The sequence below is a fragment of the Amblyomma maculatum genome, chromosome 1 (assembly GCF_055883805.1).
Source record: "Amblyomma maculatum isolate TAMU_Amacu chromosome 1, ASM5588380v1, whole genome shotgun sequence".
Taxonomy (NCBI): Eukaryota; Metazoa; Arthropoda; class Arachnida; order Ixodida; family Ixodidae; genus Amblyomma; species Amblyomma maculatum.
This window is the reverse complement of record NC_139344.1, coordinates 263,846,166-263,860,043: the sequence shown is the minus strand read 5'-3', so window position 1 is coordinate 263,860,043 and position 13,878 is coordinate 263,846,166. Positions and strand designations below refer to the sequence as shown.

Sequence of the window (13,878 nt, the reverse complement as noted above, 5' to 3'; positions counted from 1 at the left end):
CCTACCTGATAAAGAGAAACTTACACATTTAGCAAAATTATTTAAATATAAACCACACACCAACCAAACTTTGATTTTAGTTCATTTGATCCGATAATTGGCTATATCCGTGTTTGTTATAGCGAGGTTCGACTGTACTGAGAAAATGTCACTGGCTTTCTTAAGTGAATTATGTTCTCTATTATTTGAAGAGTGCTTGTATTGCTTTATTATATTTTGCCCTTCCCCCGCATCGCCTATGATGTGCTTTTAGCGTTTGTCAATAGATGGTGCCACAGTGTTTCGAATATTTTGGATGACGCAGTGACCACGGTCCACTGAAACTTGTCAATGATGCGTACGCTCCATTGCCATAACACCCTTGGGTGTAGAAACTAATCTTGATGCTACAGAGTACAATGTCTAATTACTGGCGGGTGAAATTATATTAGGTTTTGGTTCATCACTTTTGCAATGCGATCGTCATCGCAGTCGCTACTCATGGTTTCCAACATCGGACTACATAAAAACGGCACATGCAATGATCTAAAAATTCTCGGTAAAATTTTTCTACTGTTTCCGGCCAAACCATTACGGAATCGACCCCTCGAGACAGGAAGCTTGACACTGCGCCGAAAAAATTTGTAGTGTTCTGTCCCTTTAAAACCAGGGCAGTATTCCTGGAGTCAGCTGATTGATGCAAACGCCGGAACCAAAAGTGGTGGTGACATCTGGTTCTAGTGCTTCCCACCAATGACTTGAGGTCAGAGAGATAGCGACACTTTTGATAATGACACAAACTCTGATATTGACTAAGAACTTTCAAACGAAAGCACCTGTATGCTACACAAAAAAATGAAAGCTGTTCAAAAAACACTGTACACAAGGGTTGTTTGCAATGTACGAATAGCATCAAATGTCCACAAAGGTAAATACTTCACCTCTGATTACTTCAGGCACAACTCCAGTGTGCTGACAAGAGATTCCCATAGACTCCTGAATGGTCATGCCCAGTTTGGAGTCACCCACGCCAAGAATCACCTTGCTCTTCTTTGTGGATTTTGGAAGATTGGTTTCCAAGAATGTTTGGAGGTCATCATGAATCACACCTGAGAAAAACAGGCACAGTGAAATAAGACCTGTGTAAAGGGACAGAAGAAGTTAAATCCTCACCTGCATCCCCAGCACTGGCTATATGAAAACCAAAGCTGGCACAGAAGAAAAATTTCAAATAAAGATGGCTTTGCCAAAAAACAGTGGTAAAAAGAACATGCAGGCTTGATCAAATTAAGCACAAAAGATTAGACTGACATACTTGTAGGACCTGCAAGTAGGTGAGGGTTACCTAACACAAGTGCATAAACTTTTGGATTGAATAACAACACAACCTGAGGAACTGCAAAAAATGTGTTCGCCTGGCTGGCATATGCCTGGAAGAGTGAAACTGCGAAAACAGGATGAGAGGAAATTGGGAATTCATGCCAGGAACCTCAGAGCTTAAAATTTGCCTAATGGCTTCCTCTATGCACAAAAGAAAAAAAAAAAGTGCAAATGATTTGGGCATGGAAACAAGCGAGAAAGTAAGCTATGCTACTGTGGTAAAATGTGGCAGTGTAGATGCCGACCAAACAACGGACGATGTCACGTTTTACGATTCACCTCGACCAGACGAGTTTTCGTCCATCTCTTTCATAAGCTACTGTGGCCAAGTAAAATTTAAAAGAGAACTGAGGACCTGAACCAAATTTTGAAGTAGGACTGCATGAAGAGGGTTGGCTCCAAAAGCTCACCCATGCCATTCTTAAGAGTGTAGCTGCCAAAAATCATATGAAGGGCATGCTAGTCTCCGAAGAAGCGCCCGCACAAGCTAAAATGAGTGCCTTTGGAGCACCGAGCAGTCACTGAAAAGATGAGCTGCTGTAGAGTTTACATTTGGAGTCTGATAGAATAATCTACAATGCGTTGTCCCTTGTAATTTATAGACCAGATCTCTCTTCACCATCTTGCTGCAGTGGTTCAATAGTTAGGACTTGTCTAGTAAGCCGCAAGAGCCCAGACTTGTCCCGGCCATGTTTCGAAGAAGGCCAAAAGCCAGGCACTAAAGTAATATGCAATACCAGTGCATATTACAGAATCCCACATGTTCGAAATTATCCTGAACCCTGCAATACAGCAGCCCTCATAGCAAGGGTGGCTTTGGGACGACAAATCTCATACACCAACCAAACGTTTCTTCAACGAGGCTAAGTAGTTCTTTGACCTTACCAGGCAAAACCAACAGTGCCATATTGCACTGTGCACAATGAATTAGACTCCAACTGCCATCTGTTAAAAGCTCCAAACATATAAAACAAGACAAAGTAGACTGCATTGAAGAAAATGTGTCGAACGGGTTAAGCCAAGCTCGCAACAGCAGTGTGCTCTTACAAAAGCAATCTTATGAAGAGCCTGCTGTGAGGCTAACATGCATATCAGCCAAGCCAGTGCCTTCTCTATTTTAGCCGTACCGTCTGTTTTGCAACGACAGCTGTCTGTTAGTTGCCGTGATGTACCACTACGCATATGGTACGACTGCTTGTGTTCGAGCGTGCGATGCAGGCATTCTGGTGATCGCTCGCTCGTACACCACGAGTCTCAGATTTTGCTTCACACCCCTTTTAGTGCTGCTCTCACTTCGTGCACAGTGCTACACTGAAAAAGTGGCTGTGGCATTCGCTCTGCTTTATCACTTGAGAATGACGACTGGCATACCTGAGACGCTGTTTGAGGAGATTGTGCCGGTTATTCCTGCTCCTTGCAAGACAAATAAGGCGTAAGTTGTTACATTTGTTTGCATCGTCCACAAAAGCATCTCATTCATGCAGTTCTTTTGCGTTTTGCAAAGCACTGATTCTGCGTTTGTGTACCTCTTTGTACACGTGTCAATAGTGCATTTATTTCTTTGCGTCCATTATTAACTAACTCGGCCAACAAGCCACAATTGAATCACCTCAGTGCAGCAGTTACAAAACTGATGCCAAACCGATAACCTAAAGGGCAGCCAGGAAGTTTTTGGCATCAGCTGCAGCACCGTAAATTTGAGAATGAATTTGAGAATGGGAAATTTTCACTTCTTAAAACTAAGTGCAGATGCAGGCTACCATGGAAAGAAAATCATTCTTTGCTGCCGTAACGATGACAGCTTACACTTACAAAAGAAGACCTACAGCTTGAAAGCTATCGCTACCTGGTAGCTTTAAGAAATCCCTTCTCGGGAAGATTTACCATGCCTTCTTTATTTCATTTTCGTATTTTTCTTACCAACCATAAATGAACCGCAAACCAATATAGCTAAACTTATTACAAACTACCTTTACCATCTACTTTCATATTTCTGCCCAGAAGTTTAGGTGCCACTCCTGAAATATTTCAGCTTGTAGCTAAAAGACATACATGATTCCAGCAAGCCGCCACAACCTTTCATAGCAATGCCAACGTCGCTGCATTCAATCTCTGTGCCTATTTTTAAAACCAGCACCAGCCCCCCACTATGCTGAGAAGCAGTCGGTGAGCAGTGCAACGAACGGCGTGCTCTATGACACATCAGTGACCTGAAGGCCATGAGGGATGCAAAGTGCTGCCTCGCAAAGGGAAAGAGAAGATTAAAAAGACCCCTTTTTCTGCTTTTCGCTGCGTAGCACTACTCAGCTGATACTCTCCCCCAGAAATGTAGACCAGGCGCGAATGCCAGACAACAGGGAAGGGTAAGAAAGGAGGATAGAAGAGGGCAATACACTATTGGGTCGGCCATACTAGCATAGCAGGCACTGTAAAAAATAAGAGGCGCTGGTCAAGTTAATACCCATCACACAAGCACTTTCTAATGGCTACAGAGTCTACAGCCTCAGAGATTCTTGCTTGCAATTGTATCTGATGGAGTTGTGCTACTGCTAGATGACCAACTCTATAATCACGAGATTCCATCACTTTGCCAAGGCAGTGTGGTGGCCCTGTTCCTGTCAATAGTATTGTAGGCACGCAAATAATTAAAGACCCCAAGCATATACCCTGTAATAGTTAAGATGACATGTTTATTTGCCAAAGTAATATTAATCACTCTCAAAGCAAAATTTTCTTTATCCTTCCCCTCCATAGTACAACCAGGGGCAACAGAGCATCGTCCAGATTGTGGATACAGAAGCTATCCGCGGTGATACCATGCGACTAGGCAGAGGGTTTAACAAATGCTTCTGAGTGCATCAACGCTTTGCCACAGGTGTCAAGCTGAGCCTGATAATCCAGCTGATATAGCTTGCCAAGAAGCAGCAGTGAAGCGTGACTGGCTCCAAGGAGAGACCGACGAAGAGCGAGAAGCTCGCATACAGAAGAAACCAGTAGGACCGTGTAGCCATGCTTAACAGAGCTTATGCTCAGATAACTATGTTTAACTTCCGTAATATATATATTTTTTTAATAGGCTGCATGCATAACTTGCACCAACATCATGGAGGCCATGATGGTGAGCCACACACAGCTTCATCCCTATAGGCCAGAACATGTTTTGATAAGTAGATTACAGAACTGCACCATCTCACATGCTTCTGGTTCGCCATCACAGCAGCAACAGTGAAATCGACCCAAGCTACAGATATTTTGAAATTCCATAATTTTTCAGCAATTTTATATCCTGAAGTCTTAGCACAAATGCTCGGCATCCGGAAGTGCACACTGCCACTTCTCAAAGGCCTGAATTGCCCCCACTGATTCAGCATATTTGTAGACTTTATGGACATCGAAATGTCCATGCAGTAAAGTTCAAATGGTAGTTAAATCAGCATGCTAATGGGTCAAAGGCTGCCAAATCACACATGTAGAGTATGAGGGTGTCACTCGGGCAAGAAAATAAACACAGTGGCGGGAGCTATAAGTGCACTAGTCAAGGCGCTTTCAACTCCAGCTTAACATTTGCTGCTTGTCAATGTCTACAAAATTATTCAATGAGCTCCTAAGATAAAGCAGCAGCATAATGCAAGCTGGTCGCACAAAGGAATTCCACTAGCCCTTAGCAACTGTGACCTACACTGTCCCTATGTTTGAAGGGTGCTTAAACAAGTGCATCAGTAATGGCTGTTCGTACATAATGGCATGAGCCCCAAAAGCATGTGCTGCTTGCCAGAGCTTGACTAATCAAATCTATATGCGTGAATCAAGTGCAATTAACGCATAGTGCAGCGAACTGCGCAAATAGCAGCAATGAAAGCTGGCCTATTAAGGTCCATGGCACACAAAGGTTCCACAACTGATAAAGCATTCGGTATTCTGAACCTCATCCTAAGCACAAGTTTACAATTAAAGCAAATACATATAATGGTCATATTCCGTTAATAATATGCTGAAAACCTGAGACTACTATTGCGCTGTCGAATGCAAAGCAAGCAAATGTCCTGACGCTAAGTTTCTGCTGCCCTTATACCTGTACGCGCGGGAAACACTTGCCTTCGGTGACGCAGTTCATGTTTTCCAGAGCATTCACCGCTGTGCGGAAAGGAAAGAAAGCGATCAGGTGCACGAGGGACTTGAACTTGTTACAGTCCAGGACGCTTTTCTCCACCTGAGGGAGAGCCATGCTGACCTCCTCGAACTCCTTGACCCGAAAGAGTGCATATCCCACCGCGTGCTCGAAGAGCACGTACAGCTGAGACTGTAAAAAGACAGAGGACACCAGCATCCTTAAACCCACGTGCTCCTAGATCCACCATTTCTTGAGACGCCACTTGCGCCTAGCATAGAGTGAAAAAAGCCTCCTTCCAAGCAATGAAATAAGCACCACGCAGCTCACACTACCTGTTGTCTGAAGCCCACAAATATTGCCGACAAAGTATCCGCTACAAATTCTTACAGTAACAACTCGCAACACACACTTAGGACTCGTCCTTTTTTTTTTTTTTTTTTTTTTTTTTTTTTTTTTTTTTGTTTAGCAGTCCCAAACAATGCAGGTTTGTCATTTCCACTGACAAGGTGCAAACATATAAAGACGAAAGAGAAGAACTTTTATCGAACATTGCCGTGAAAAATGCAGTTCAGAAAACTAACGCGTAATCACGCGAGCGGCATGTAAACATAAAAACGATTTCTTCTAGCTGCAGCATCAGAAACACGTGTCTGCCCCGTTTAACACAAAGCGCGAAACACATTTCTAGGGAAACATGGATCTAAACTGATTCTTACCATTGTTGTAACTGTTTTAACGATGACACACCATAACAAACGAAGAACACGTTTCTGCCACGCTTAAGCCTAGCCGGCCTTGCAGAACGAGCTACAGCCGCCACACACACCAAAGACGCGGAACGTCGCAAACGTGCTCAAGCGCCTCAAGCGCGGCGCGGCATGGCCTGAAAGCCTCACTAAAACGAGATTCACAATAGTTATAATAATCTTAAAACACCCAAATAAATGTTTTAAATATAAAAACACATTTATTTTAGTAGCGAAAATTACTCGTACATTATAAAATTAAAAATTTACATAACTGAAAATAACTGCCGTTTCTCCCTTTCCGAAGCCGTGTCTCCGCGCAATGCCGGAAAAATAAATCGCGAAAAAGGGAGGACAACAATACGGTGGCGGCGGCGACTTGGCTGCACGCAACCGTAAATCGCAATTTTTCTTGCACTTGTAAAAGCACTATCTTCAATTCGTACCACTTCCTCCCACTGTTAAACGCACTTAAAGCTTCTCTGACGTCGCCGTGCTGCATTTCTATCGGTACAGAGCCATGAAATCCCATCTGTAAGCCTTGTGACATGTTTTTCCCTCTCTGTTTAAGCAGCAACGGCGTACAAAGCGATTTCTACGATTAAGTTGGATGCTCGTCAACTGATATGTGAGCGGGCGAAGCCGAGAAACTAGTACTTCATGGTTTTCATTCCCCAGGAATCGCTATCAAGACAGGTAATCGTGCCTTCCTATTCTGTTGAGCGATGTGCGTGTCGGATTTTGCATGCGAATGCAATGAAGTTTCTGATCATTTCACACAAGGTGGGAGTGTCTAAGCTTTGCTATACACGCAGCACGCAACGATCTTCGTTTCTAACAGTATCTGTTTCCTGGCGCGCTGTTTCGTTTTGTGTGCAGCAACGAGATGCGACTGCTACACGCACCGCGAAAGCAACAAAAAAAAAAACGCGTTGTCTTAGCACTGGTATTATTGCGTCTGCTCTGATTAGTAAGTAATTACCATGGCGCGAATCACGGGTCGACGGTGTGGCGTGATTCGACGCGCTTCTGACCGATCGTGATGCTTTGCATGATGTTGCAGCGACGTTGATGGCCAGGGTGAGCAGACGACCCGCGGCACTACGCGTTTTTGGCTAATGTCGCGCCAACAAACAAACAAACAAAACAAAAACAACGGAGCAAACTGGACCCTTCCAAAGCCGCTCGCGGCACGTGCGACTTTGATAGGTCCTCACGTACCACGAGCGGCTTCGGAAGGATAGAACACTGCGAGCTTTCCGACGCCATGGAGGCAGCTTTGTCTATTAAGTGCGAACTCCCTGGAGAAACATCGCCCAAAATCGACGAGGATTTTGATGAAATGCAGCATGAGGTGGCTTCTGAAAATTCGAAACTTCTTCAAAAGAAATGCTCTGTACCTCTCGAAAATTGCGAGGTGCCAGATGACATGAGGCATGCCGTCCGTCTGCCAACAACCTGTTGGCAAACCCTACTACTGCCTCCTGAGGTAATGGTATTGTTCCAATGCATGAGCGGCCAAGTGCGATTTCGTTAGCTGTGCTACTGCTGCTGCTGCGTGAATACTTTTAACAGTCTTCTCAATGACTTGCTCCTTTCGATTTCGTTAGCTGTGCTACTGCTGCTGCTTGGATAGTTTTAACAGTCTTCTTATTGACTTGCTTCTTTCAGATGGAAAGGCGGATACGATTAAAAACGCTCAATAATCACATAATTTGCAAGATATGCAAGGGGTATTTAATCGACGCCACAACAGTCACGGAATGTTTGCATACCTGTGAGTAGAACTGACTGAAGCATTCATATCAAATTCCTGTGCTTGGTGCTGCTGGTTTGTGTGTTCATTTCACTTTTGTTACTTTGTTTTTTTCTTTTGCAGTTTGTAAAAGCTGCCTTGTCAAACATTTGGAGGATAACAACACATGTCCAACCTGTGAAATTGTAATTCATCAGAGCTACCCTTTGCAGTACATCAGGTATGGCTTCAGCAATATGTTGCACGGTAGTGCAAGTTTGCACATGCAGTTAATTTTTTTTTTTTTTTTTTTTCACAGTTACGACAGGACAATGCAGGATATTGTGTACAAGCTGGTTCCGAATCTCCAATACAGTAAGTTCCTTTTGGTCTTGTATTGAAAAGGCCAGAGACCTTATGGGCTGCATATTCAGGGCCAGACCTGCTGCTGCCACTTGCTACTGGCATGAGTCTGGCATAGTTACCTGTGCAGCCTGAGCTTGCTGCATCATAAGTTGCTGGCTCAGACCCAGCCTGTCAGACCTACTGCACAATGCAGGCTTGATCTGTGCCAATATGAAACCACTACGGCATGTCATTTGACTACGGACAAACTGTACAAACATAAAAGACGAACACTGCACAATGTGTCAGCCTTGTCTCATGTGTTTGTCTTTCATGTGTCTATATAATATATTCTTAATGAAAGCCATGAACCAACTAGCCCAGCAACAAGTGCTGCAAAGCCACAGTGGTATGGTGTGGTATGGCACGGTAGGTATGATAGTTGGTTCTTCATGAAAGCCGTGAAGCAACTAGCCCAGCAGCAAGTTCTGAAAAGCCACAAGAGTGTAGTGTGGTAACACATCGTGTGGTACAGCATGGTATGAGGTAGTGTTATGTGGGGTTGAAAGTCCTGAAGTGACACCAGTTATAAGGGGCGCCATGGTGTAGGGCACTGTATTAATTTAACCACCTAGGTTTCTATATGCATTGACTTTGCACAGCACACAGACATTTTTGCATTTTGACTCCATCAGCGTGTGGCCGCTGTGACTGGGTTCAAACCAGCAACTTTGTGACCAGTGGCAGAACATCAAAGGCACTGAGCCATTGAGTGGGCTTGTGGTATGGTATAGTATGGTGTGGTATGGTATGGTATGGTATGGTATGGTATGGTATGGTATGGTATGGTATGGTATGGTATGTGGGGTTTTAACATACCAGAGTTGCACAGTGCAGTGGTGTATCGCTCGCTTTACCACGCGTGAACCGTCCGTTGTGGAAATAAACATTTATTTCCTTGCATGTGCTCGTCGGTAGGACATAAGCACCGCCCTGCCGCTGTCGCTTGGTGGCTAGGAGCACGACTACTCAGCCGGGAGACGCGCTTTCGATCCTGGCCGCGGCGACCGTTTTTCGATGGAGGCGAACACAGGGTGGTCCTGTGCTACGCGATATCAGCGCGTCAAGAACCCTAGGTCCTAATTAAGTAGTCGAAATTATCCGGAGCCTTCCTTTACAGCATCCCTCATAGCCCGAGTTGCTTCGGGATGTTTATAACCGTGATAGTTGATTTTAAAGACATATTTCAAACAAAAATGGGAGTTTTAACGTTAGTAATTAAAACGTGGTAATTAAAACGTAGTTTCTGCGCAATATCATTTTCCGGAGCTCTCGGCCATCGCGGGTTTTCGAGACGCCCAGCCCTGGATCAGGTGGCAGGTGAACATTTGGCGGTAAAAAGGAAACGCTTGCACGAAACGACGCAAGTGTGCGGCGTGTAATGCTAGCGTGTAATGCTAGACTGCTGTGTGGTGTCAGCGAACTCATGCATGAGATGAGATAAATGGGCGCTGAATAGGGCGAAGTAGTGCGGTAATACGTTGCGTACCATGTGTCGGCCTCACTGTACTAAGTCGTCTCGATATGCAAGTCAGTTTTCAATTCGTTGTGTGACGTTTCCTTTTAGGACGAACGGACCGCTTCGGTTCGAAGCCAGAGGAGCGAAGCTTTCGGTGGAGCGCGTATTCAGTACATTGGTTGGTTCCAAGTCGCAACCGGAGAAAAACACTGAAGGGCTTCGTTACAACGGAATTATTTAAGGGAGCCAGGACCGTTCGCGGCATTCCACCAGAAGTTTGCACAAGCGTTTATTTCCTGTTTTGTGCATGTGTGTGTGAGCCCGTGCGTGCGCGCGGATGCGCTGTCGAACGGTAGTAAAGTTTTGTCAATAAGTAGTATAGTATAGCCCTTGGTCAGCAGCCGTGATTCAACAGCGATTACAACGCCACGGTAGTTTTGTCAAGGTCTTGAGACTTGGCCCCGACCAAAAACGCTAACTTTATAAAGTTAGAAATCGGATGGCTGGCTCCGAAATCCATTGAGTTGCGTTACGTGAAAGGGACACTGCTGAGAAATTTAAGCAGTCTTGTGTAGATAAAAGTTATTAATCACGCAGAAAACCAGTTTACTGAAAACAGATGTAGAAAAGAGCAAGAACTAAAATACACGAAGGCCAGAAAAGTGGAGAGAAACTTTACTCACATGCTGCCGGTCTCTGTGTAGCTTCGGCCGTTTCTTCGCGCCCGCATGGTTTCGTTTTTGGCGTGGAGCAGCAGAGGAAATAGGAGCGTCCATTCGGACGAAGTTCATGCTTCGGCGTGCACCTGCAATGCGTTTACCGCAACTTACCCTAGGCTACAGCACTTCGCGCCTCCCTGTGCGCCGCTCACAGCCAAGACCACCGTGGCCAAGAATCACAGATGTAGAGCACTGACAGGTTGATGTGTTTCTGACTAGCTCAACTGATGGCGTTGTCGGCGTTATCGACGAAACACGTATACTATGACCATAGAGTAAGGTATACCAGTCTCTTTCTCTGTGATGTAATTTTCGCTGCTCGTATCGGTAAGCGATAGCTGCTGCCAGGTTTGGGTGGACAGATGGATAAGGCTGAACCCTTTGAATCGGGCGGCGGCGCCACAGGCCGCCTAGTCGTTACTAGTAATGTAGTTTGTACCTATTCTTGCCTTGATTTCAGCCACCAATCAGCTAACCTTCGTTTGGTTATTTTTACCCTTTTAAAGTCGATTTTTCCTCCATTATCCTTGAACCCCCGATGCTTTGGCTAAATCTGCCCCCTTGCCTATAGGACGTAGCCCTTTACAGGAAATTATTGAGTGTTCAGGTTTTAAACGTTGCTTTCGCGTACTTTGCAGTCACGTTTCGAAGACTGGATGTCACGTAGCGTTTCATGGGCCTGCACACTAACAGTATACATACCGCTTGACGCATTCACTTCGTGAACGTACTGAGGCAGCACTATGAGGACTTCACTCAACAGTTGTGCCGTGGCTTGGCGATGACAGCTGCCGCACCAGTAGGTCCGTTTGCTGCAGACTCGTCAGTGCTGTCCACTAGCCGCGTGCAGCTCAGCGGAAGCTATGTGCGCCGGCTTCCACCATCCAGCCAGAGGGGCAGGCTGGTGGCGCCCGCGCTTAGCCTCCGCTGCGTAGCCACAGAAAGCTGTCAAGGCAGAAGAAGAAGCTGTCTGAGACTGAGGGCGGTGAATTGCGGGCTGGGATCTTTGCGAAAACTTCGTTGTAATGGTCAGGTACGGTATTCATAGAAATGGCTGGTAAATGTGCTTGCAAAAGATGCCTGCAAGCCCGGCCGGCGGAAGGCTGTCATATCGACTGTTGCTGGACCGCACCGACCGCCGCTGTGGCGTTTACGGCGGTCGGTTTCTCGGCGTTTACGTTATCAGAGACTCCCGAGTTTGAATCAGAGCGATTGGAGAAAAAACCTTTTCATCTTCTGACCGAAACCAGCAATAAATGAGTATTTTGCTGCCGAACAAGCGACAAAAAAGTCATTAAATACTCAACTGTCAGGCTTCGCGAACTAAAATTATATGTAGCCGTGCTCTGTGACGGAACGCATCGTGTTGCGAAACTCCGTTCATCTCAGAGAGCTTTTGCGAGGCTCATGCGCATTTAAAGCTGCGATGCAGATCATCTTCGAATGCGCGAAGGGGCAAAAATGTCCGCCGCAGTTTTAGTAAAAACTCGGGATCGGAATCGAAAACGCTCATTGGTTTTGCGGAGCAAGAAAAATTGCTCCGTATCGCCGATCGGAATGCGCCATAAACACGCGCGCCACTGCGCGTACGCTGCTGAAAGCTAATAATCCGCTTCGCATATGTCTCCCGTATGCTCCCATATGACAGGTGTGCGTGAGCATACCTGGCTGGTATGAGTTGCATGTATGCGTTTCCTGTCAATTTTACCGATTTGCCCGGCAGACCCGATTTTTGACCGAACTTTTCGATTGAGGAACACTGCCCTAAATTTCGCCTCTGCCACATGTAGAAGCTTCACTGGCTTCTCCTTCGATCTCGGCTAAAGGACGGCCTCTCTGCGCGCTTCGCCCATACGTCGCGCCATCTGATCCACCTGTATTGCGCTCAGTCGCACACTCCATGTTACCGAGCTGTGCCCGACGACGGCGTGATGGCACACCTTTCGGATCCATCGCGGCCAGCAACAGCGGTCGCGGACGGAATTGCGTGTAATGGGGCTAGTAATGGTTTTGCATTATAAAACTAAAACGCAGCGCCGATCAGTTTGCTTCAGTTGCGGAGAACACACGGCGACGGCGCGCATCTCTAGTTGCATTTCTTGCTTATGCGTATGTTTAGGATTACCCGGGTCGTCTGTGTACGGCGCACGTTGTAAATTTAGGTTCTCTAGACCCATGACACTCTCAATGCCCAAGAGCACTCATTGTCAGAAGTTTCTGAGTTCGTATACTGCGGGATTTGCGTGTTTGCGTGCTTCGCGGCTTCAAGAGAAGGCAAACCTTCTAGGACAGATTTCTTTTTTTTTTTTTTTTTTTTAACTAGCAAAGTTGGCGACTGCAGCACCCTCCTCCCTCTCGCCAGGTCGGCAGGTGTGCGTACTGGATTAATTTGTGCCTGTTGCGCATGTGCAGCGGCAGCATGCGAAGGCTTGGACCATGCACCAACCGCTGTGCACAAGCTACTTGCATACTTTATTCCAGTATATGTATATGCTAAAATTCACTTGGTTGCCTAAATAGAAGCTGCGCATTAAGATCAGCTGGCATTTTTATTATTCCCGCTATTGTTTTCTAACTTGTCACCAGCACTGGTGACAGCACAGTTCATACCAGCATTATTGGAAAAAAAATTACAAAGGTTCAACCCTACTGAACCAAATATTGAGCAAAAGCATTAGCTGCAGGTAATCGAGTGTTGTTCTTCTCTTTTTCTTCTTCCTCAGCCCACACATAAAGCCCCGCTTTAACCAAGCCGTATGAACGTGCCTTAGTGGCCTATAGGGGTAACGTGAATGCCAGGGTTCTAGCGGGCTGATTCTGACATAACCGTCCTATGTGAAATGAGAGACCCAAGTTGACAGCTCCTGCCAGCCCACTTGGGGTGTGACTTCACAGCGTCACGTGGATAACACGTGGCTACCGGCCGCGCTACGCTGAAGGCTCAAAATCTAGAGTAGTATTGCTTTCGCAATAGAACTTTTGTTTGAAGAAATCAGTCATGGCAAGTATACCTATGATCAACCTACTGCTGCAGCACTATGCGTTAGGCGTTCGACTGCTGAGCCCAAGGTCGCGGGACTGAATCGAAGCCACGGCAGCTGCATTTGTGCTGCAGTTATTAAGATTATGCATAATACTTACAAATTTACTTTTTCTCTCCAACTGGAGCAATGACTCGTAATGAACCGCAGACATACACGCTGTGTAATCTGTTTGGGATGTCAGTATCAGGCAGTGATGGTGTATTGTTAAAGATTGAAACCAGCAGAAAGACGCAGACAGAGAGAGGCACACAGTGCAACACTGGGCAACAGTGCTGTTACAAACTGGTGGCCTCCTCTTTC

General features: G+C 45.8%; 2 protein-coding genes across 3 annotated transcripts in view; one reads left to right on the top strand and one right to left on the bottom strand.

Moving 5' to 3' along the window:
- The window catches only part of Nop56 (Nop56 ribonucleoprotein), a 62,256-nt gene extending 55,912 nt beyond the window's left edge, over nt 1–6,344 (bottom strand). Inside the window, exons 1-3 of the mRNA XM_084591094.1 lie at nt 6,187–6,344; nt 5,455–5,659; nt 921–1,088 (exon numbers count right to left, since the gene is read on the bottom strand). Of these exons, the coding sequence (XP_084447220.1) occupies nt 921–1,088; nt 5,455–5,659; nt 6,187–6,189 (376 nt within the window). The 5' untranslated portion in view covers nt 6,190–6,344. The remainder of the gene's footprint in view (nt 1–920; nt 1,089–5,454; nt 5,660–6,186) is intronic.
- Nucleotides 6,345–6,546: 202 nt separating this feature from the next.
- l(3)73Ah (polycomb group ring finger 3-like lethal (3) 73Ah) overlaps nt 6,547–13,878 on the top strand; it is a 38,321-nt gene continuing 30,989 nt past the window's right edge. Inside the window, exons 1-4 of one of the 2 annotated variants that reach the window (XM_084591092.1) lie at nt 6,547–6,912; nt 7,888–7,993; nt 8,096–8,192; nt 8,271–8,326. In XM_084591092.1, the coding sequence (XP_084447218.1) occupies nt 6,877–6,912; nt 7,888–7,993; nt 8,096–8,192; nt 8,271–8,326 (295 nt within the window). In that variant the 5' untranslated portion in view covers nt 6,547–6,876. Of the gene's footprint in view, nt 6,913–7,397; nt 7,706–7,887; nt 7,994–8,095; nt 8,193–8,270; nt 8,327–13,878 lie in introns of those variants that run through there. The other variant, XM_084591091.1, reaches the window with a different exon arrangement.